This window comes from Heloderma suspectum, chromosome 2 (genome assembly GCF_057233095.1).
Source record: "Heloderma suspectum isolate Gila_16-S chromosome 2, 16-S_ref, whole genome shotgun sequence".
Classification (NCBI taxonomy): domain Eukaryota; kingdom Metazoa; phylum Chordata; class Lepidosauria; order Squamata; family Helodermatidae; genus Heloderma; species Heloderma suspectum.
The window spans coordinates 87,663,322-87,687,733 of record NC_139459.1 but is presented as its reverse complement, the minus strand read 5'-3'; the positions used below and the strand labels follow the sequence as shown (position 1 = coordinate 87,687,733).

General features: G+C 42.5%; 1 protein-coding gene across 5 annotated transcripts in view; it reads left to right on the top strand.

Annotated features, from left to right (window-relative positions):
- Positions 1 to 1,743: 1,743 nt before the first annotated feature.
- LOC146352454 (kelch domain-containing protein 3-like) overlaps positions 1,744 to 24,412 on the top strand; it is a 92,638-nt gene continuing 69,969 nt past the window's right edge. Inside the window, exons 1-5 of one of the 5 annotated variants that reach the window (XM_084834072.1) lie at positions 1,744 to 1,860; positions 15,463 to 15,534; positions 17,452 to 17,524; positions 17,872 to 17,914; positions 19,417 to 19,495. In XM_084834072.1, coding sequence (XP_084690198.1) covers positions 15,473 to 15,534; positions 17,452 to 17,524; positions 17,872 to 17,914; positions 19,417 to 19,495 — 257 coding nt within the window. In that variant the 5' untranslated portion in view covers positions 1,744 to 1,860; positions 15,463 to 15,472. Of the gene's footprint in view, positions 1,861 to 14,729; positions 15,003 to 15,462; positions 15,535 to 17,451; positions 17,525 to 17,871; positions 17,915 to 19,416; positions 19,496 to 24,412 lie in introns of those variants that run through there. The other 4 variants (XM_084834070.1, XM_084834073.1, XM_084834069.1 and 1 more) reach the window with 4 other exon arrangements.

Below are 24,412 nucleotides of genomic sequence, written 5' to 3'. Positions count from 1 at the left end.
TGCTGGAGTCTACTTGCAAGATCTTGAGCATTACCTTACTGGCATGCGAAATAAGTGCCACTGTTTGATAGTTTGAACATTCTTTGGTGCTTCCCTTTTTTGGTATGGGGATATAAGTTGATCTTTTCCAATCGGTTGGCCATTCTTGTGTTTTCCAACTTTGCTGGCATATGGCATGCATCACCTTGACAGCATCATCTTGCAAGATTTTAAACCGTTCAGCTGGGATACCGTCATCTCCTGCTGCCTTGTTATTAACAATGCTTCTTAAGGCCCATTCAACCTCACTCTTCAGGATGTCTGGCTCTAGCTCACTGACCACACCGTCAAATCTATCCCCGATATTTTTATCCTTCCTATACAGATCTTCTGTATATTCTTGCCACCTTTTCTTGCTCTCTTCTGCTTCTGTTAGGTCCTTGCCATCTTTGTTTTTGATCATACCCATTTTTGCCTGGAATTTACCTCCGATGTTTCTAATTTTCTGGAAGAGGTCTCTTGTCCTTCCTATTCTATTCTCTTCTTCCGCTTCCGCGCATTGCTTGTTTGAAAATAATTCCTTATCTCTTCTGGCTAACCTCTGGAATTTTGCATTGAATTGGGCATATCTCCCCCTATCACTGTTGCCTTTTGCTTTCCTTCTTTCTTGGGCTGCTTCCAGTGTCTCAGCAGACAGCCATCTTGCCTTCTTGGTTTTCTTTTTCTTTGGGACGTTTTTTGTTGCCACCTCCTGAACAATGTTGCGAACTTCTGTCCGTAGTTCTTCCGGGACCCTATCTACTAAATCTAGTCCCTTAAATCTATTCTTCACCTCCACTGCATATTCATGAGGAATATTCGTGAGCTCATATCTAACTGATCTGTGGGCCTTCCCTATTCTCTTTAGTCTGATTCTAAATTGTGCAAGAAGAAGTTCGTGATCTGAACTACAATCAGCTCCAGGTCTTGTTTTTACCAACTGCATTGATGTCCGCCACCTTTGGCTACAAAGGATGTAGTCACTCTGATTTCAGTGTCAACCGTCTGGTGAAGTCCATGTATAAAGTCTTCTCTTAGGTTGTTGGAAGAGAGTGTTTGTTATGCACAGTGAGTTGTCTTGGCAAAATTCTATCAGCCTACGTCCTGCTTCATTTTGTTCTCCCAGACCATGCTTGCCTGTAATTCCAGGTGTCGTTTGACTACCCACCTTAGCATTCCAGTCTCCTATAATGAAAATAACACCTTTTTTTGGCGTACTATCCAGTAGGTGCTGCAGATCCTCATAGAACTGATCTACTTCTGCTTCTTCAGCATCTGTGGTTGGGGCATATATTTGGATCACTGTGATGTTAAACGGCATACCCTGAATTTGAATTGAGATCATTCTGTCATTAATTGTTGATATTACAATTGTTAATTGTAATATCCTTACACATTTTTATTGTTACACGGTGCGGGGGGGGGGGCAAGGTGGTCCATTATTCAATTAAAAATTAAATTCAAAAGGAATCCCAACTGTACTGAAAAGAAACTGTTTATGTATATTAAATAATTAGGCTGACCATACGTACCGTTTTAAACGGGACAGTGCCGTTTTTTTTCATATTTCCCGACCGTCCCATCGTTTTCATATAAATGTCAATTTTATCCCGTTTTTAATTTTTTGTAAAAAACAACGCGTTTATCATAAGGCTCTATGCTAATCAATACATGCAGTAAAACAACTAGTGTGACGAAAGAGGAAGTTCCATTTACGTTATCCAGTCCGGGCCAGGCTTCTTGAGCTAGCGATGATCAGACGCCGCCCCCTTGCTTGTCTGCAGTGGCGGGGAATTCAAGAGGCGGTCGCTAAGCCCCATTCAGCGTGTGGGAACCAGGAGGGTGAGTCTTACTGTTATTTCTACCATCATTCCACGCACAGTGATTCTTTCTGCCCTACATTTGATTCAGACTTTTCAGACTCATATTTTGGTTCAACAGGCTGTTAGCTATTTTTTTATTACAGCAGAACTCTCCGCTGTAATAAAAACCCCATCCCGTTTTTGTCATCCCAATATCCCGTTTTTGTCTCAAGGAAATATGGTCAGACTATATATAATGGTACAAGAACTAGAAGCTAACTGCTCGAGGCCCACATTAGCACTCTCAGCTTCAACTCTCCCTCTCCACAAATTTTCAGAGCATTTCTAACTGGTGGGGGCAAAGCGAAGTGTGGGATGGCTAGGGATGGGCGAACGTGCAATATTCAAGTTCATTGAGGTTCTCTGAATTCTTTCTTGAAGCTCACTTTGCCTCATTTGCGTGCCTGAATGTGAATGTCTCTATTTTTCAGTTGGGAAAAATGCACATTTCTACAAGTGCACAATTTCCCCCAATTGTAAAAATATTTTTTAAAATGTGCATTTTTCCTGACCAAAAATGTACATTTTCCTCCATAGGCAAAAGTGTGAAAATGCGAAGGGGTGCATGTGAATTTGCACAAGTGTACTTATGCAGATTTCAGAATTGCGCACTTTCAAACACAAGTTCAGGAAATTGCTAAAATGTCCCGAGAATTGTGGTCCTCCTCGCGTTTGCATTCAGGGTTACGAATGTGATTTACATAATGGAACGAATACGTCCCTAGGGGTGACCCACCACTTCCAAAAACTCTGCCAGCTATATGTGGTGGAAGCTACTTCTTTAATAACATTTCTGTATGTGCCATTGGCGGTTCTTTTCTTTCTTTTTTCCCCTCATTTCCCCTTCCCCTCATTGGTTTCAAGGGGTGAAATTAATTGTGTCAGTTCCAGGCTGGTATAATTGTGGGGCCCAATCCTAGTACGCCCCCACCAATCTGCTCACGGAATGCCCCACGTTGGAGCTTCCTCTGGGCAGAACAGGGGCTGTGGGGAAGATGTGTGTTCAGCCCCTTGCACAGCTGACAGAGAGGCATTTCCATCTTATCCTAACCCCCTCCCCTCCAGAGACAAGGTTAGGTTTGCTCTCTTGCCTCTCAGTTCAGCTTGTCTACTCCTCCCTCCATACTTAAGCTCAGCTCCCAAATGCGCTCTCTCTCTCTCCCTGTTCCTTGTCAATTAGCCTTGACTACAACAGCACTTTCTCCCCCCCCCCTTTATCATCCTAGTCCAATCTTGGCACAGGGGGGGTTCCCCCCTTCTTCTTGAGTCTCCGCATACTGTCTGCTGGCTTGCAATTTGTTTTGACATGATACACTTAGCCTGTTCTACAAAGTATTACTAATAGACTTTGTGGGGCTTAGTAATAATTCTAGTGAAATACCATCATTGCTATTGAGGTTGCAATCCTAAACACACTTACTAGGGCAGGGGTGGGCAGGTTTTAGGCTTACAGAATCTATTCTGAGGTTCACCAACTGGTTGTTGTTGTTCAGTCGTTAAGTCATGTCCGACTCTTCGTGACCCCACGGACCATAACACGCCAGGCCTTCCTGTCCTCCGCTCTATCCTGGAGCGTGCTCAAGTTGATATTCGTTGCATCGGTGATGCTATCTAGCCATCTCATCCTCTGCCATCCCCTTCTCCTTTTGCCTTCAATCTTTCCCAGCATCAGGGTCTTTTCCAGTGACTTTTCTCTTTGCATTAGGTGGCCAAAATATTTGAGCTTCAGCTTCAGTAGCTGTCCTTCCAATGAGCAGTCAGGGTTGATTTCCTTTAGGATGGACTGATGTGACCTCCTTGCAGTCCAGGGGACTCATAAGAGTCTTCTCCAGCACCACAGTTCAAAAGCATCAATTCTTTGGCGCTCAGCCTTCCTTATAGTCCAGCTCTCACAGCCATACATTACTACTGGGAAAACCATAGCTTTGATTATATGGACCTTTGTCGGCAAGGTGATGTCTCTGCTTCTTACTATGCTGTCTAGGTGTGCCATAGCTTTCCTCCCAAGGAGCAAGCGTCTTTTAATTTCATGGCTACAGTCACCGTCTGTGGTGATCTTGGAGCCCAAGAAAATAAAATCCATCACTGCTTCCATTTCTTCCCCTTCTATATGCCAGGAAGTGATGGGGCCAGATGCCATGATCTTCGTTTTTTTAATGTTGAGTTTCAAACCAGCTTTTGCACTCTCCTCTTTCACACTCATCAAGAGGCTCTTTAGATCCTCTTCGCTTTCTGCCATTAGGGTGGTATCGTCTGCCTATCTGAGGTTGTTGATAATTCTCCCAGCAATCTTAATTCCGACCTGTGATTCATCCAACCTGGCGTTTCTCATGATGTATTCTGCATATAAGTTAAATAAGCAGGGCGACAATATGCAGCCTTGTCGTACTCCCTTCCCAATTTTGAACCAATCGGTTGTTCCATGTCCGGTTCTTACTGTTGCTTCTTGACCCTCGTACGGGTTTCTCAGGAGACAGGTAAGGTGGTCTGGTACTCCCATCTCTTTAAGAATTTGCCAGAGTTTGTTGTGATCCACACAATCAAAGGCTTTAGCATAGTCAATAAAGCAGAAATAGATGTTTTTCTGGAATTCTCCTGCTTTCTCCATGATCCAGCAAATGTTGGCGATTTGATCTCTAGTTCCTCTGCCTCTTCAAAACCCAGCTTGCACTTCTGGTAGTTCTTGGTTCACATACTGCTGAAGCCTAGCTTGTAGGATTTTGAGCATCACCTTGCTGGCATGTGAAATCAAATGAGCGCAATTGTACGGTAGTTTGACCACTCTTTGGCATTGCCCTTCTTTGGAATTGGAATGTAAACTGACCTTTTCCAGTCTTGTGGCCATTGTTGAGTGTTCCAAATTTGTTGGCATATTGAATGCAGCACTTTAACAGCATCATCTTTTAGGATTTTAAATAGCTCAGCTGGAATACTGTCATCTCCGCTAGCATTGTTGTTAGTAATGCTTCCTAAGGCCCATTTGATTTCACTCTCGAGGATGTCCGGCTCAAGTTCAGTGACTGCGCTATCATGGCTATCAGGGACATCAAGATCTTCCCTGTATAGTTTTTCTGTGTATTCTTTCCACCTCTTCTTAATCTCATCTGCTTCTGTTAGGTCCCTGCCTTCTTTGTCCTTTATCATGCCCGTCTTTGCACAAAACATTCCCTTGATATCTCCGATTTTCTGGAAAAGATCTCTAGTCTTTCCCATTCTATTGTTTTCCTCGATTTCTTTGCATTGTTCATTTAAGAAGGCCTTCGTGTCTCTCCTTGCTATTCTCTGGAACTCTGCATTCAGTTGGATATATCTTCCCCTTTCTCCCTTGCTTTTCGCTTCCCTTCTTTCGTGAGCTACTTGTAAAGCCTCCTCAGACAGCCACTTGGCTTTCTTGCATTTCTTTTTCTTTGGGATGGATTGTGTTGCTGCCTCCTGAACAATGTTACGGACCTCCGTCCATAGTTCCTCAGGCACTCTGTCTATCAGGTCTAATCCCTGAAATCTATTCCTCACCTCCACTGTATATTCATAAGGGATATGATTTAGGCCATACCTGAATGGTTTCGTGGTTTTCCCTATGTTCTTCAATTTAAGCCGAAATTTTGCAAGAAGCAGCTCATTATCTGAGCCACAGTCAGCTCCAGGTCTTGTTTTTACTGACTGTATAGAGCTTCTCAATCTTTGGCTGCAAAGTACATAATCAATCTGATTTCGATATTGACCATCTGGTGATGTCCATGTGTCAAGTCGCCTCTTGTGCTGTTGGAAAAGAGTGTTTGCTATGATTAGCGTGTTCTCTTGGCAAAACTCTATTAGCCTTTGTCCTGCTTCATTTTGTACACCAAGGCCATGCTTGCCTGTTATCCCAGTGATTTCTTGACTTCCTACTTTGGCATTCTAATCCCCTTTGATGAAAAGGACATCTTTTTTTGGTGTTAGTTCTAGAAGGTGTTGTAGGTCTTCATAGAACCGATCAACCTCAGCTTCTTCGGCCTCAGTGGTTGGGGCATAGACTTGAATTACTGTGATGTTGAATGGTTTGCCTTGGATTCGTACTGAGATCATTCTATCGTTTTTGAGATTGTACCTCAGTACTGCTTTTCCCACCCTTTTATTGACTATGAGTGCTACTCCATTTCTTCTAAGGGATTCTTGCCCACAGTAGTAGATATAATGGTCACCTGAATTAAATTCGCCCATGCTTGTCCATTTTAGTTCACTGATTCCCAAGATGTCGATGTTCAATCTTGCCATCTCATGTTTGACCACCTCCAGCTTACCTTGATTCATTGATCTTACATTCCAGGTTCCTAAACAATATTGTTCTTTACAGCATCAGATTTTCTTTTCAGCACCACCACATCCACAGCTGGGTGTCCTTTCGGCTTTGGCCCAGGCACTTCACTCTTTCTGGCGCTACTTGGAAATTCCCTCTGCTCTTCCCCAGGAGTATATTGGACACCTTCCGACCTGAGGGGCTCATCTTCCAGCATCATCTCTTTTAGCCTTGTGATACGTTCCATGGGGTTTTCTTGGCAAGAATACTGGAGTGGGTTGCCGTTTCCTTCTCCAGTGGACCACATTTTGTCAGAACTCTCCACCATGACCTGTCTGTCTTGGGTGGCCCTACATGGCATAGCTTATGGCTTCACTGAGTTACGCAAGCCCCTTCGCCACAACAAGGCAGTGATCCATGAAGGGGTCACCAACTGGAGCCATGTGCAAATAGTGGGCAAACAGGATGGGCAAAGAATTGCAGAACAAAGTGCCTCTGAGCACATACTTAGCCCAGGAATTTGTTTTCCATCTTAGAACTGGAACTACCACACAAATCCTTTCACACACAAATCTACTCCTGCTTTGCCCCAAGGTTTCTTGAATTCAGAAGCCTAAGTTAGGAGGGGAAAAGGCTTTTTGCTGTTGCTGTTGTTAAACCATGGCGGGGGAGGTGTCAGGAACACTTGATAATTTACTGAAAATCACTCAGACATCTACCAGTAGATCCTAATCTACTTTCTAACCTCCCGTCTACTAGGGAGTGTACCCTATTAAATACAATCTAAGGGTGCAATCCTATGGCCGCTAGTCAGTGGATAGACAGCCATAGGATTGGTTGGTTCCCGGAAACTGACCTCGGCACCCGCACTCTAAGATCAGTTCCCAGAGAACCGACTCCCACCCCCTCCCACGCTGCCTCATAGGCAGCGTGGATCAGCCCTGTGCTCCGCGCTCAAAAGAGCAGCATGGAGCGGAGGAAATGGGATGTTCCCGGGAGTGGGGCGGGGAGGTAAGAAGTGCCGGTACAACACTTCCTATGTGTTGTCCAGCCACCTGTTCCCATGCTCTGAGGTCCTGCGGCTAGACAGCCAAAATCAGCTGTCTAGCCACGAAAGCAGGGCTACAGGAGCATGGAGGACATCCATCCCTCCTGCCCTGTACTGAATAGGCGGTCACCCCCAGGTTTGGGGGCAACCGTCGATCCCGGTAGGATTGCTGCCTTACTCCTGAATAAAAGTGCATGCGATTGCACTGTAAGTCCAGTAAATCGCAGTATATAAGCAATGCAGTGGTTAAAGCGGTTTTTTAGCAAGTAAGGCAGTATATTAATGTAATAAAATTAGTGTGGTGGAGGGGGCAGTGTTTCCCTGATCAAAGGTACTATCTAGTGATAAACATATGTGACATATAGAAAACACCAGTTGCTGTTATAATAGCAACATGTACCATAGGTTCTTGTATATGCAGTTCACAATTTGGATCTCTAATAGTGGGTCCAAAAAGCCACCCTCCTCTCCACTTTGAACAGGATGGGTTAAGAGAAAATAAAGCAAAAGTACCAGATCCTTTTATCTAGGTCTGAAACCTTAGGGGTACAAGCTGTCTGGCACTTTTCTTATTGATGGAGAAGACATAAGTTATTATTTATTTGCATATACAGTAACATAGCGGGGGGGAACCCACCACACAACCAAAGGCTCTTGTAAAACCAATGACCATCCTACTCATTATAAGTTTTTTGTAAAGAATGAAAAGGAGGTTGTTGGAACTAGAATCTAATTTCTAATTTGCCAGGGGAATGCTAAATCTCTTCAAGTCAAAGAAAACAAGACAGAGTAATGAATGCTCAAGTTTTGAATTCTATCATGCTGCAGAATTGACCTGCTACATTTATGACATTTCTGTGGGTTCAGATGTTGTCAGCAAGATCATGGAGAAGAAAGGATTTGGGTTCAGAAGAATTTTATCACAACCAATGACTTGCTGGAGTTCAGTGGGACAATAAAATATAAAATATTCCACAGTGACATGACCTCCATGACAACTGATCTGAGTATCATTGCTGCTGAAGTTGCTGGCTTGAGAGTTTACTAATAATCTAATAGTTGAAATTCTAATCCAAAGTACTGATAAAACTGAAGCTATAACTGTGCCTATCATTATTATTATTATTATTGAAATGGAATCACCTAGAATATCTCACTGCATGGTTTTGCTCTACAGCTGTTACTCTACAGGCAGTAAAACAAATCAATTTCTGTAGCATTAGTAAAATTAACATTTTAAAACATTTACCTAAAAATATTGATTCATTAACATCCTACTCCTAAGCATATTACTTGCAAGTAAGTACTGTTGATTTCATCAAGACTTACTTCCATGTAAACATAATTTAGGCTCCAATTCTACATGGGTATAGTATTGAACTCGATGGGACTTACTTTGGAGTAGGCACATATCAGTTTGCAGTGTACATTCTATTTGGTCTGATAATTACATTGAAAATTGCTATTTTATCTACAGAGAAACATATCAGAACATCTATAGATAGGGCTCCAAAAGAGATGTAGAATTACCCATCATATATTAGTTGCCCAGTACTAGGCTTATTGCACCCGAAAAAGAATGCTTAGGGGTATAATTAATTATTAATATCAGCACATCACAAACATTGACTCTACGCTGGAGCAATTGCCCATGAAATACATTAATGTGTACCCTGACTTGCAGGTGCTCTGGTCTGAGACAGATCCTTCCTATACTTGATATGAGACAATTTTTTAAACAGAAATGTTAACTGAATACAAGGTACCTACATATGCTGCACCTGCCTTGAAGTAACCTTGCCTTAGCAAGCCTCTATTCTAGCATTGGTCTCATGGCTTCCATTCTAATATATTGGTTTTTATCAATAAACAAATCCAGAGGTTTGGGGGGTGGGAACCCCTCTAAAGTGATATGATAAATATTACTACATTAGGCAGAAAAGCGTAGCACCCATTTGACAGAAAACTGTGGCCAATGTATACAATGCATACACCTACATTAATTAGAACTAAGTGACCCAACTTATATTCAGTGTTAGATTTGTTGCTTAGGTCAGCTTCCCTTGCTTCAGCACAACAGCAGAATTATCTTTTCAAATAATTCAGAAAGAATGAAGATTTTACAACTGCACTTGTCACCTAAATATTAGCATTATGGATTTGGTAGTTAAAGCTGTGACTCTTTCTTGGAAAGAAGTCAGAAGTTGTGGAATCAAAAGGACAGATATAAATGCATAATCATTAACTAGACTGCATCCAAACCCTCCAACCTGCCAGGCTGAATCTTTTAGTCCTGCCCAAGTATTTTTTATGACAGACAATGAATAGCGTTACATTTCTCTTCAAGCAAGGGATAATATTAATTAACATACATCTCCAGGCCACAGGCACTGTTCTAATTCACTGGGTGGGGGGGTTAATAATGATAGAAATTGCCTCCTCATCCTAGCACAGCCTTCCCCAACTTGATACCCTCCAAGCTCCAGATGTTTTGGACTTCAGCACTTATCAGCCCCAGCCAGCATGACCAATGGCCGTGAAGGCTGAGGTTTTTAGTCCCAAACATTTGGAAGGCACCCGGTTGGCAGAGGCTGGCCTAGCACTACAGAAAGATTTGTTTACAGATGTGTGTATTTATCATACCCGGAGAGTCCTTCATACAGCCAGACTAGATTTTCTACAACAAAGAAAAAAAAAAAGCTAATGACAAACAGCCTTTTCCTAAGGTGCCACATTAGTTACAGTATGTGCTGCTTCAGTTAAAGACGCATGCTGAGCATCTCAGTTGGGGCTGAACCATGCAGCTTTCCCACTGCTTGTGGTTGAAAAGGTCTGAACTCCTTTTCCCTCCTAAAAGGCTGGTGGTCAATTGAGCCAGCACAGAGCGTGCAGCAGAGCTGCTTTGCCAGCCCCTCTAGCCATATGCAAAGCAAAGCTGTGCTATTACAAGGGCCAAGATATTGTGAAAGTGCAAGAGAGTATATCTGTTCTAGCACCAGACCTGGGCAATTATAAGTCATTTTGAAATCTAAACTAACCTCAGTTAAAAGTAGAGCGGTACATATCATTCTAGCCCTGGCAATGTTATTACACAGTCTGCGCATTATCATTTTGATTTTGATCCACTGCTCTGCAATGCAGAGAACTTTGCCTCTGTCATGGTTGTTTTGTTTTGACAATCATAAACTGAGTTCCTTTAGCTACAATGAGAACTATAAACTTGATCTATTCTGCACCAATGTTGCTGCAAAGCAGTTGTAGGGGATGCTTGACCTTATCGACATCCAATTGTAAACATATTACATGGAAGAGTGGCTGCATTGTCACTTGAGAGTGAGTCCCATTGAACTTAATGGGACTTACTTTCAAGTAAATATATGTAGGATTGTAGTGTATGTCCCATTCTCACAGGAAGTAATAGTTCCACTCTGCTCTGGTCAGACCTCACAGTTCTGGACACCACTCTTTAAGAAAGATCCAGATAAACTGGGATGGGTTCAGAGAAGAGCAACAAAGAAACTAATCACTGTGAGAAAAGATTGAAGGAACTCGGTATGTTTAGCCTTGACAAGAGAAGATTGAGGGGGGAGATGATAACGCTATATGAGCACCTAAAGGGTTGTCACACAGAAGAGGGCCGTAACCTATTCTCTAGCATCCAAGACTAGGAAACGAAATAGTGGGCTTAAGTTACAGGAAGGCAGATTTCAGTTGAACATCAGGAAAAACTTCCTAACATTCAGAGCAGTCAGGCTATGGAACCAATTGCCTACAGATGTGGTGGGCTCTCTGGGCTGCTCTAGATGAAGCTAAAATCCTGCAACATTACTGGGGCTTCTGCTGCTGGATTCCTTATGGGATTACACTTGGCTCCTTTCCACGTTTTTTTCCCCTTTTTTTCCCCCTTTCTGGGCAAGTTGTATACATTTCATTATAAAGCCACTAGATGGTGCTGTGGTATTGCTGCAATAAAGTGCCATTTCATCAATATATCGTAGATTTACCACAGTTCATAGCAGGAGGAGGGAAAATGCCAGACTTTCATCATCATGAGAAAAAGAGAAAAAAAACACCCCAGGATAAAGGTTGCAAAGACTGGGAGGTGGCCTGCAGGAGCATGACGTCATGTATAGGATCCACAAACTTCCATGAGTGACCAGTCACAGGTGCACGATAAATGCCTCATGTAGAAGTGGCCTCCATCACTAGAGGTATTCAAGCAAGGATTGGACAGCCATCTGTCAGGAATACTTTAAACTAGATTCCTGCACTGAGCAGAGTGCTGGAATCGATGGCGTAAATGGACCCTTCCAACTCTATGATTCTATTCTATGTTTAATATTAGAACGTATTTCAGAGTAACAAACTTATTGCAAAGTAAGACTGTGTAGTGCAACCTGTGTAGTACAACCTTGATAGTGTATATACTTAGGCTCCTTCCATAGAGGGGACTCCTAGTGCTAACAATCAAAAGGCATTGTGCAGCTATTTAGTCTTTTCTGCCTTAAAGGATTTTTTTCTGAGAAGAAAAAAGTAGGGCTGTGCAGGGAAACCCCAATCCACTCTGGAGGTCGATTCGGAGCTGGACTAACCCACTCCAGCCTCCGAATCTGACGCATGATCCAGACAGCCAAAGTGTGGAGGGGCGTGCCCAGCCACATGTCCTGCGAGCCCTGCACTCACCCCCCGCCCAACTGCCCAACTGTGCAAGCACCGCACTCACACCCCACCCAGCCACATGACCCCCTGCTCCTCCTTACCTGGATCCGTGCGGAGCATCCGCAGCCACCACAGTCTTGCAGGGTGTTGCCATTTGCTTTTAAAATGGCGAGTCTTCTTCTGGTAAGTAAATGGTACATAGATTGTGGCCATAGAAGAGCCATCTATGCAGTATTACTGACCTAGATGGCCCTTTTTACAGCCGCAATCTATGCACCATTTACTTACCAGGAGAAGGAGGGTTGCCATGGTAACTCCCTCCAAGACAGTGACAGTTGCGAGTGCTCCCCACGGGTCTAGGTAAAGAGCAGGGGGCTCGTACAGCTGGGTGGGTGGCTGCTTGGAGAAGCACGAAGCACTTCAGGGTTGGTCCAACTCACTTTGGATCACTTCAGGCCACTCCCAACCCACTCCGGAAACAAACCACTTTGGCCCAGATCACCCTGATCTGCTTTGGGGTTCAGGCTAAAGCAGTGCACAGCCCTAGAAAAAAGATGGAAGAAGTATTGGGAAAATACAGGAGGACTACAAATGGAAGACAATGTCACCCCCTATAAAATTATGCAAGCCAGGCAGCGTGATTGTGCAGTAAATCCCTTGTGTGAAAGTACCCTTATTTAAGTGAGTAGGATGTTTGACAATATACATCTTGGTGACCAATATTCCTAAGTAAAACCTAAGAAAATTACATGGCTGAGATCCCCTTTGCTGCTATGCCTTTTCCTTGCTCCCAGAACTCTTGCCTTGAGAAGGGACCACAGCTTAATGGTAGAGCATGTCTTTTGCATTTAGAAGGTTCCAGGTTTAATCCCTGGCACCTCCAGTTAAAAAGAGATAGGAAAGTCTCCTCCTAAGACCCTGGGGAATTCGTGCCATTCAGGGTAGACCAGCATCCTGAACATGGTGCTTTCCAGATGTTTTGAACTTCAACTCCCATCATACCCAGCCAGAATGGCCAATCATCAGGAATGCTGGGCGTTGTAATGCAAAACATCTGGGAGGCAACAGATTGGGGAAGGCTAGAAGAAGCAATATGGGGCTAAATGGACAAATTGTTTGACCAATGATAACACAGACTCCTATGTTCCCGTGACACTGCCATTTCTTCCATCTCAACAAAAGGTTGTATCCAATGTTAGTCCTACTTAGAATAGACCCATTGAAAAGAATAGAACTTGTTAAACTAACATGGATACAATCCAAGGAGATTTTTCCTGCTGTCCTCTATCCAACACTACCACAAATTACATTGTGCTGCCATAAGTGATCTCTAGTGCAACGCCAATAGCATTTGCTGGCATGTTGGTTTTCTTGGTAAACCCATTGTACCAGCAAACACTATTGGTGCTGCACTAGAGGTCACTTATGCTAGTGCGACATAATTTATGTTAGTGATAGCGTCGAATATTTATTTGTTACATTTATATCCCACCTTTCCTGCAAGGAGCCCAGGGTGGCGTACTTGATCCGCCTCCTCTCCATTTTATCCTCGCAACAACCCTGTGAGGCTGAGAGTCAGTGATGGGCCCAGAATCACCCAGTGTGCTTTATGGCAGAGTGGGGACTTGAACCTGGGTTTCTCCAGTTCTAGTCCAACAGCCTAACCACTACACCACACTGGTTCCTGCCCCATGTCCCTAATTACTCCTACACAGCTCTCATTTTTCACTGTCTCAAGTTCAAGTCCATTACCATTTTCCTCCATAGTCCAGACTAGCCAAGGATGCATGGAGCCTCTATACATAATAGTGAGGGCTGCTTCCTGTGATTCTATTGCTCTTTGTTTAGTTCAGTTACTTGAAAGTACCATCTGGTTTAGTGTATCATGATGCTGTATCTACCAAGGATACAGGAGAGCCAGGGGCAGGGTGTGTGTGACTTTGAGCCTTTCTACATGAGGCATTTATTGTGCACCCGTGATGCCTCACTTACATTAGTTTGTGGTTCCTTTACACAACATTGTCATCCTTCAGGGCCTCTCCAGTGCTTTGCAACCATTTAGCCGGGGGGGGGGGGGGGTCCTAATGCGGAAAGTCTGGTATTATTTGTGAATGGCAGGATGAAGCCTAATGTAATTGCACAATTCCGCTATATCACAGAGCCACCTAGTGCTTGTGTAATGGAGCATAAGGAAGTGAAGAGAAAGAAAAGTCCAAGGAAAAAAACGTGTAAAGGAGCTGATCTTAATTCTGCAAAGAATCCGGAAACAGAAGCATCGGTAAAGTGGTGAGTTAAAAGCCTCATGTAGAAAAGCTCTTAAATAAATACATAAATCCCCCTTCCCAGATACACGTTTTCCTAGCTTCCAAATCCAAGCATGCACCTAAGAATTCAGGACTTAGCTTTGCCTGCTAAAATCTGAATTGTCTTCTACACAACTATGAGAGGTACCAGAGCCTTGTCACAGGAATTAAGTGCACTCCCTCAAAGATGTGAGTTGTAAAGTTGGGAGCTGGTACGCTACTGCCCGCCCACCAAACACACACATGCACACAGACCAGGCTTTGCAAAATGTATAGGCTGATCTTCAAACCAGTTTAAGCCATTAGATTTAAGCTAATTTACAGTACAATCCTAAACATGTTTACACAGAGGTAAGCCCTACTGAGTTAAATGGAACTTACTCCACAGCAAGTGTACTGTGTATAGGACTGCAGGCTTAATTCTAGCTACTTTGCAAAGTCAAGGTTAATAATTTTATTTTTATTTTTTTTTAGAAAACTGGTACTGTGCCTTTATTGGCAACCTGCCATGCAAAGATGTCATAGGTTTTTCATAGGCACAGAGATCAAGTGATGGGAGTAGTGTACATTGTGTGGCCTGAATATACAGTGTGGGGAATGTCTGCTTATGTTGCCATGACTTCAAGTAACCCGGAAATAATGCGGAACCAGAAAGGCTGTGAGGTGTGTGTTGCTCTCTGTGTACTCCGGTGTCATAGCAACTGCTATCAAGGTAGGTAAAGAGCTACATAAAGCCTGTGAGTGAATACATTAGACTAGAAATTCATGCTTCAGGACTTACTGAGCTTGCAGAAAGACTGTTCTTGTGCTCCTAATGAAAGATTGAGGCACAACAGGTGAGTGGAACATGGTGAGAGGAAAGGAAGGGGGGAAAGTCAGTTCTGACTTATGCTTGGTCATTCTCTGAACTTTTCCACAAACTAGCATCCAGCAAGGTTGCAAAATTTGCAGAACTGTTACATTTATCATTTTCTATAAACATGTTAATATTGACAAAAGACACAGGCTGAAATCCAAAGGGACTTTTGCACGTGTAACTGACTTTATCCAGTCCCCACCTTCTTCCTGCAGCCTTTCTGGCCTTCCAAAAATTGGTCCTAAAGGTTAGAGGAGCCTCTGCAATAGATTTCCAGTTGGAAAGAGAAATCGGCAACCCTTCCCACCCAGACAAATGATTTCCATTTGCACATTGGGCTGTTTGGATCCCATGAAAATCCATCTGTAAAACATTTTTTAAAATCTACCATATACTGTTAAGTCAATTAATACCCTCTTTTCTGAATACAATCTTTTCAGTAGTTCTAGGATGGCATTAGCTAGTGGACATTGGATTAGAAAAGAAGTGATTGGAGACCCTCCACCTCCTAGGTATGTCATAATGGTAAAATTGGCAATTGACTCATTCATTCATTTTATTAATATGGATTATAATACAATATTATATTAAAATATTTGATGCATTGTTCCATTTGGTGTTTTTTTCTATAAAGAACGTCAAAGTTTTTGTATTTAATGTTCTGGCTTGTCTTGCATGTCAACTTAACATTAAATAGGAATAGGATATGTTTCAGATGAGATATATATTCAGTTTCCAACTATTTATTTTGAATTAAAAATGATAATATGACCATAGTCAAATTAAGGAGACTATTAATGGTTTTTGCCAAATCTGTTTAAGAGATCGTGGATTTCTCCTTAACAGTGATGTCTGGATTTTCTTGGTCAAATCCATGAGGGGGGAGTGTGTGTTTATCACATCTTAGATTTATTGCACCCATGGAAATACTCACCACTCAGAGAATTGTGATGTGTGAGACAATATAAAGGATCTATTGGTTGGTTGGACAGTTGGTTGGGGATTTATTTTTAGTGACAGCATGTTTGTGCCCATTTCCGCTAACTCCAAATCCATCTAGCTTTGGTGGAGAAGAGGCAGTTTCTAAATGTATAGAGTACCTTCCACACTGAGATTTTCAAATGACTGAGGCAATTGCAGAGTATAGGATAAAATAACATCATTGTTTTATTATTTCCTTCCCCAAAAAGCACTTTACAGTGCAATCCTATGTATGTTTAGACAGAAAAAAGTCTTACAACTGCCAACATTCTCCAGCCAGCTACGTTAGGAGTTACTGGACCTTTTTCTGTCTAAACATGTATAGGATTGTAGAACCACCCATATATCCCAGGCATGGAGCCACCCATCTATCTCTGTAAACAATGCAACACCAAAGTGGCAAGGAGCAATCATTGCGTCCACATTTTCACAGAACTGCTTTCGTTTTTACTGTCTTAATTAAAAAAAAAAATAGGACTCTTCGGTGGTGATGGGGGGTTTCTCCAATCCAGTGTAGCAATGCTCATGTCCCATAATTTAAAAATGCAAGGGATGTGCAAGGCAATCCTATGGATGGTCACTCAGAAGTAAGTCCCACTGTATTTAATGGGCCTTGCCTCCAGGTAAGTGTGCATTGAAATGGAATTATTGTAATTTAATTTCCCCAGTTTTGATAGCAGGAGTGAAACTGACAAACACTTCCTTGGGGAACACAGAAGCCATCATACTCCAGTGAAACAAGACTATATTCTCTGCAGCAATTCCATCACCCCCTCATCTATGGACTTTTCTACATGAGGCTTTTAATCTGCACCTTTACTGAAGCTTCTGCTTCCGGATTCTTTGTGGGATTAAGATCAGCTCTGGTACACATGTTTTCTTGGGGGGGGGGGGCGTCTTTCTCTGCCTTTCCATATGTTCCATTATACAACTATTAGACAGTGCTGTGGTATAGCAAAATTGTGCGAATACAAGGAGAATTTCATGCTGGCATTCAGGAAATACCAGACTTTCCTTCTTCAGAAAAATATGCAAAAATGGTTGCAAAGCAGGAAGAGGCCCTGGAGGATGACGACATCGTGTAAAGGACCCGCAAACTACCGTGAGGACGCACGAGTGCATAATAAAAGCCTCATATAGAATCCTCTATATCCTGTCCTGTTGGAACTGAATATAGTGTTTCAAGGGTCCTGAGAAAGGATTGTACAAAGGGATCTTTTGACAAGTGATGAGATTACTTTGAGAGCTTCTATGGATAAGCTATTATCCCTAAGACTGGTTGCTTCAGGCCATGAGAAACTGTTCCCTCAGCCATGTTACAGCTGTGTAAAGAGCTGTATTATGTACAGGCCATAGTAAGGCTGGCTTCTTTTCTGTGTAATGGCAAGAAGTGTCACTGTTATTGCAGCATCCAAAGTTACTTACCATTGTTTCATGTTATGATTTAGACACGGACATGCATTGGCCATTGCAGGGAATATTGCATTTATGTTTGGAGGCTGCTCCTTTTATATTACTTCTGTAAGTACCACCAGTTTTGTTTGTTATCCCTTGTTAATTTGATTATCATTTGACATTTTGCCATTGAAGTATAATAAACGTACTTCCGCTGTTTGCTTTAAATCTTCTGTATTTTCCACCGTGCACAAGTATTTACTTAAGAATTATTGCATTCCAGTCTATTAATGTGCATCTCGGAGACATGCCTGCCTCTCTCTGGGTAGCTATTTTGCTATTATTTCTAGCAGTAGTCACTTCAGATAGCTTAAACTTGGATTTAATTTTAAAAGCTTTCCTTATCTAGATGACAATATTGATGCCCTGTAAATAAAAATATCAACTTCAATCTATCTCTCTTTCTCTCCCAGGATGATCAGCCAACATATTTCAATGACTTCTACATGTTGACAAGTAAGATACTATTAATCTTTTCTAGCAGGCAGCTTGTTCATGGGTTTATTCCTCCCTTTGGAGTTGCACATATTTCACTATAATAGGCCAGTCATTTGTAATGCAAAAAACGGCTTATCACTACAAAATTGTGCAAGTGTATTACAAACAATACAGCAAATGCGACTAGAATGGCTGGAGGTTAGTGTGTCCCAATCCTAGTTTGAATAGCTGTACAAAAATCAAGTTATTTTTTTGCAGATATGAATGTACCTATGGTGTTTTTGTTTTGTTTTTTGTTTTTTTGTATCTGTGCAGAATTAGGGCCAGTTTGCATGATCAAACACCCCACCATGGCTTGTCGTGTCATGAGCACCCGGGTGGCGGGGGTTGTGCAAGGGTTAAACAACATCTAGGCAGCTGATGGCAGTGGTAGTGACACTTCTGATTGCCTAAACCAGGACAGAGGCCATTTCTCATAGAGACCTATGAAACACTGTGTGACAATTTGGGTCTCACTCTGAAATATCAGATGTTTCACCATAACGATGCCCCAAAATGCCATCAGGTTCTATGGGAAAGGTTTTCTGTGTAGCACAGTAATATGAATAATATTATGGATCTTTAATATGAGAAGTTTAGTCTTGATTTTATTGGGGAAAATAATGGGGAAAATAATGAAAACTGTCCAGACATGTTTGTTTATATGTGTGTGCACCCCACATCTGAATAGTGAGAAGTTTCAGGTGTGCCAGCACTTTCTCAGAGTTCAGTTTCCTTAGAAGGAGGTCACTAGAGACTTGTGGTGTTTCTGTGATATAAGGTTTATCTACGCCCATACACCAGCTGAGCATAAGATGAGGATTCACAGCATTAACTTATCCATTAGATGGATAGGGGAACCCATACTGCAAAAGGATTTCCTGCAGAGAGCAAAGTCATCTCTCTGCCTCCTTTTCAGATCCATCCAGCATAGACTGATGTCCTGTTAGGGATGCTGGAGAAATCCACACTGACTCAAATGAGTTTGGAGATCTATGAATCCACAGCAAACCAACTTTTTTCCATGTCAAGCAGATTCCGCAGACTTGCAGGCCATTTTTTTAAAAACAACTTATGGGGGGATTTGTGTAAATTCACACTAGTGCTAATGCACATTCATGCAAGTGTGCATTTGTGTGAATGTGAATTAAGACCTCACTCACCCCTCCCCTTGGCCTAGTAGGACAAAGGATGAGTAATCTCCCCCACTCACCTATTTCTTCTTGGCTCATCCCAGCTCCCATTAAAATGCAAGAGAATGTTACTATCAGCAATCTATTGTAAGGTCCTTGAAAGGTGTTGCCTCCGGCAGCTACACTGATAGCAATACTTACTGAAATCTTAGAATCCAGAGTTACAGAGCTGAATCTCTTTGTAGTCAGAGGCACTGTGCTGTAAGGGCTCCCTGGAAGGTTATTTAGACTGACCCCAAATACATAACTGTGATTGAGTATGTATGATTTCAAAAATCTCATTTTCAGTCACTCCTGTTGATTTGACTTGGGAAAGGATACCACAGGATGGACGTATTCCTCGTCCAAGACAAGGGCACTCACTTTGGTAAGCAGGCAATTCAGCAAAATAAATCTATACGTTATTTCCAGTACTTTTATGTCATTCACTGCAATAATGTCCAAGCCTTTTATCCTACCAAAGCAGGCTAATGTGGAAATATATTCTGTTGAAATGAGTGGAAGTGACTTCCAAGTGAATGTGTATCTGATGTGTAGTGCAATCCTACGTATATCAATTCAGATGTAAGCCCACTGAGTTCAATGAAATTTACTCCCAGGTAAGGGGGTATAGTATTGCAGACTGACATACTTGCAAAGAGTAATTGCTATTCGGTCTCATTTTTAAAATTGTAACTGTTGCTTTAAGAAAACAGAATGCTTGCTGTGCAGAATCTACCTGTTTAACTAAGTATGCAATCCTATGGCTGCTTGACAGCGTCTAGATGGCCATAGGACTTTTCATTTTCTGGGAACTAAGCTTGGATCCAGCGCTCCAAGGTTGGTTCCTAGAAAGCCGACTCCATTCCCCCTCCCCCTCTGCCTCGTAGGTGGCATGGTTCATCCCCGGCTCTGTGCTGCTCATAAGAGCAGCATGGAGAGGCCAAAAGGGGGCATTCCTGGGGACAGCGGAAGCGACATTACACTTCCTATGCACTCTCCAGCCCCCCTGCCCACTTCAAGGCATCCTGGCTAGACAGCTGAAATTGGCCATCTAGCCACAAATGCAGGGCGGCCAGAGCATGGAGGAGAGGATCCCCTCTGCACACCGCCCACCAAGTTCGGAGGCAGCCGATCATCCCCATAAGATTGTGCCCTAACTGTCTTTTCAGACTCAAAGCCTCCAGTTCCACTTATTGCATCTGATGGAGTGGGTTGCAACCCATAAAAGCTAATGCTAATATATTAAAATATCTGAACAACTAAGGGCATAATCCTATCCAGATAGTCGTCAGCCTCTGATCTTGAAGGCTGCTGAGTATCCAATGCAGGGCAGGAGGAGAGCAGCAGCTCCACACTCCAGCCCCCTTCATTTCTACTAGACAGGTGATTTCGCCCATCTAGCAGCAGCACCTTGGAAGGGGAGGGAAGGAGGCTGGGGTGGCCATAAGAAATGGCGTAATGCAGCCGCCTAAGTCTCTTCCCCTCCCCACTCCTGGGAACGCCTGCTTTCCCCTATCACCGTGCTCTGTTTCCTAGCAGGGAGAGGTAGCCGGCATGGTTCTCTCCACTTCAGCAGCAAGGGGGAGGGGGAGGAGAGTGCGGTTTCCTGGCTCTGAGCATGGAGCCAGGAAACCAAACTATCCTATGCCCTCCCAGATGCTGTCTGCTGGTCATTGGATTGCTCTCTAAAGCAGTTATTCTATAAGTGTACTACATTTTACCCCTGAATTAAGGGGGGAAACCAACTATGCAATTCATATTCATATTACTGGGATCACTGACAAATCCGAGAGAAAACCGATGACTGAAAACCAAAGTAACATGTTTAGCAGTTATGTAGATGAAAATACTCCAGTTGTTTTAGCTGCCGGCTTCATATGACAAAGCTGTCACATAGAATGAAAAAGTAACCAAAAAATATATAATATGAATATGGTACTTGCTTTTTTGTTTGATTGTATAAAGTAACACAGTATACCTACATTTTCAGTAGTGATAAATGAATTCATCAAGCGCATTTCTAGGCAGAATTCTATTCCTCGCTTCTCCTTCTGTAACTAACATCTAGTCAAGCTTAGCTCATGTTATAACAGCACATCATTCTGCATCATCCTGTCCCACTCCAACTCTGTAGCTTCCAGTGCTGATTGTGCAGAAATGTAGGATGTCAGGATATCATGGCACGACATAAAGTCATCTTTAAGTTGTGAAGTTTGATAAGCTCCCAGCTGACATATCATGAGTCAGCAACCATCAGTCCCTACTGAAATATGTCAAAAGTTAATCTTTTTAGCATGTTCCCCTCAATTATTTAACATACAAGATAGCCTTACAGAAGTCAGAATAAATACTCTGTAGAATAAATAATGAGTTATTAGCTTATGGAGCAACTGTTTTGTAGAATTTTTGGCTTATTAATTCAGAAAGTTCTAATAAGGCATCTTGTGTTATGATGCCACAGGAATTCATCAAAGAGATTACAAGGAGGCCGGTAAAGTTCTGACTGCAAAACAGAACAGCACCATTCTGCTGTTGGGAATATTTTGGGAGCTGGCTACCTCTTCCCTCTTCCTCCTCCCCTCACATATACCAATTCCTTCCTCCACTTCCTGGTTTGTGATAACCATAGATTGTTGTGACATCCAAATTGGACAAATTATGGTTACCATAGTTTGTCTCTGTCACAGATTTTGCCTCTGCTGTGTATTACCAAGCCATAGTTACATATTTAGGAAGCCTTTAGCTGCCAGGTAACTATCTATACAGATTTAACACTTCAGACAAAGAGTACAACAGAAATTGCTGCAGGATGCGTTCAATTTTGGTTTTGTACTAACAAGAATTAGTAAGGCGGGGGGAAGACTTTAGATCCTTTTCCTATTTTTTATTCCTATTCTCAATAAAACATAACATCAAAATGAAATCATGTAGGCTGAAATAATAGTTCCTTAGCAGTAAGGAATTTCAGTCTCAAAAATCTTTTTAAAAATCTGAGATGTTTTAAAAGGAGAGCTTTTCAACTGGATGCACCTGACCTTGTCTGATCTCAGAAGCTAAGCAGGGTCAGCCCTGGCTAGTACTTGGATGGGAGGCTGCCTGGGAATCAGGCTTCCTGCACTGAGCAGGGGGTTGGACCCGATGGTCTTGTAGGCCCCTTCCAACCCTATGATTCTAAATCCCAAGTTTTTTACCCAGCTCTGAATAGGCTGCCAGCTGATCGGTAGGTATACAGGCATTGGCGAGTTTCCAAGATGGTAAAGAAACTAATATGCCCCAAATATCAGAGCATATTTATACACTTCATATAACATTACTTCACTGTTAACTATCCCATACATTTGTGCTCAGTCTCAATTCCTCAGAAATTCCAGTGAGATTAAAACACACAAAAGGAGCTTAAGGTTAACATATATCTTTCAGGCTAGAGAAGACTGATTCTAAATCGTATCTTTGAGAAAACAACTCCCATCTCAAAATTTACTACTTAAAACTAATTATATAAAGTTTCCTAAATATTTATAGATCAGGTTTTATAGTGTTTAGACCCTATACAATATTTATTATCCATTAATGATCAACCACTAACTGATAAGCAAAACTCTAAGCGTACATTTGACCTTGAGTAATACCATTTTACAACCCAACACTCTTCAGATAAACATTGACATCAAACATTAAGTTTTACAACTCTTCATTCCTCAATACCCCTTGACCCTGAGAGATGGGCTTAGTTCAACATCCTTCTAAGATACTGTCCAGAACTCCTTTGCCAATTAGTTCTTGACATCAGCTACCCAGAATTCATTGTGGACCTGTTTATGTCTTTGTGTGTCTTCTTTTTAATACAATCACTATTCTTAGAATCATAGAATAGTAGGGTTGGAAGGGGCCTACAAGACCATTGAGTCCAGCCCCCTGCTCAATGCAGGAATCCAGGTCAGAGCATCCCTGACAGATGGCTGTCCAGCTTAATCTTGAATGCCTCCAGTGTGACAGAGCCTACTACCTCACTAGGTAATTGGTTCCATTGTCAAATTGCTCTAACAGTCAGGAGGTTTCTCCTGATGTTCAGCCGGAATCTGGCATCCTGTAACTTGAGCCCATGATTCCATGTCCTGCATTCTGGGAGGATCAAGAAGAGATCCTGGCCTTCCTGTCTGTGACAGCCTTTCAAGTACTTGACGAGCGCTATCATATCTCCCCTCAGTCTTCTCTTCTCAAGGCTAAACATGCCCAGTTCTTTCAGTTTCTCTTCACAGGGCTTCGTTTCCACTCCACTGATCATCTTCGTTGCCCTCCTCTGAACCCTCTCCTTGAAGAAGCTTGTCTGCATCCTTCTTAAAGTGGGGTGCCCAGAACTGCACACAGTACTCCAGATGAGGCCTAACCAGTGCTGAGTAGAGTGGAACTAGTACTTCCCAGGATTTGGAAGCTATGCTTCTATTAATGCAGCCCAAAACAGCATTTGCCTTTTTGGCAGCCACATCACATTGTTGGCTCATATTCAGCTTGTGATCGACAACAATTCCAAGATCCTTCTCGCTTGTACTGCTGTTGAGCCACGTATCCCCCATCTTGTAACTGTGCATTTGGTTTCTTTTTCCTAGGTGCAGAACTTGGCATTTATCCTTTTTAAATGTTATTCTGTTGTTTTCTGCCCAGCAATCCAGCCTATCAAGATCACTTTGAATTTTGTTTCTGTCTTCTGGGGTATTAGCTATCCTGCCCAATTTTGTGTCATCTGCAAATTTGATCAGCATTCCCTGCACCTCCTCATCCAAATTATTAATAAAAATGTTGAAGAGCACTGGGCCCAGGACTGAGCCCTGCAGTACCCTGCTCGTTACCTCTCCCCAGTTTGAGAAGGTCCCATTGATAAGCAGTCTTTGAGTCCGATTCTGTAGCCAACTGTGGATCCACCTGATCATTGTTTCATCTAGTCCACTTTGAACTAGTTTGATAATCAGGATATCCTTGGGCACTTTGTCTAAAGCTTTGCTGAAGTCAAGGTATATTATGTCCGCAGCATTCCCACAGTCCACAAAGGAGGTGACCTGATCAAAAAATGAGATCAGATTTGTCTGGCAGGATTTGTTCTTGACAAATCCATGTTGGCTTCAAGTAGTCACTCGAGTAAAAAACCAGGGCCGCAAACGGCGTCCAGGACGCCATTTGCGGCCGTAAAGGTCTTAGTTTAAGCTAAATGCAGCCATTTACGGCTGCATTTACCTTAAACGAAGGCCTTTACAGCCGCAAATGGCATCCTGGATGCCATTTGCATCCGCAGTCGGTCCCCTTCAGC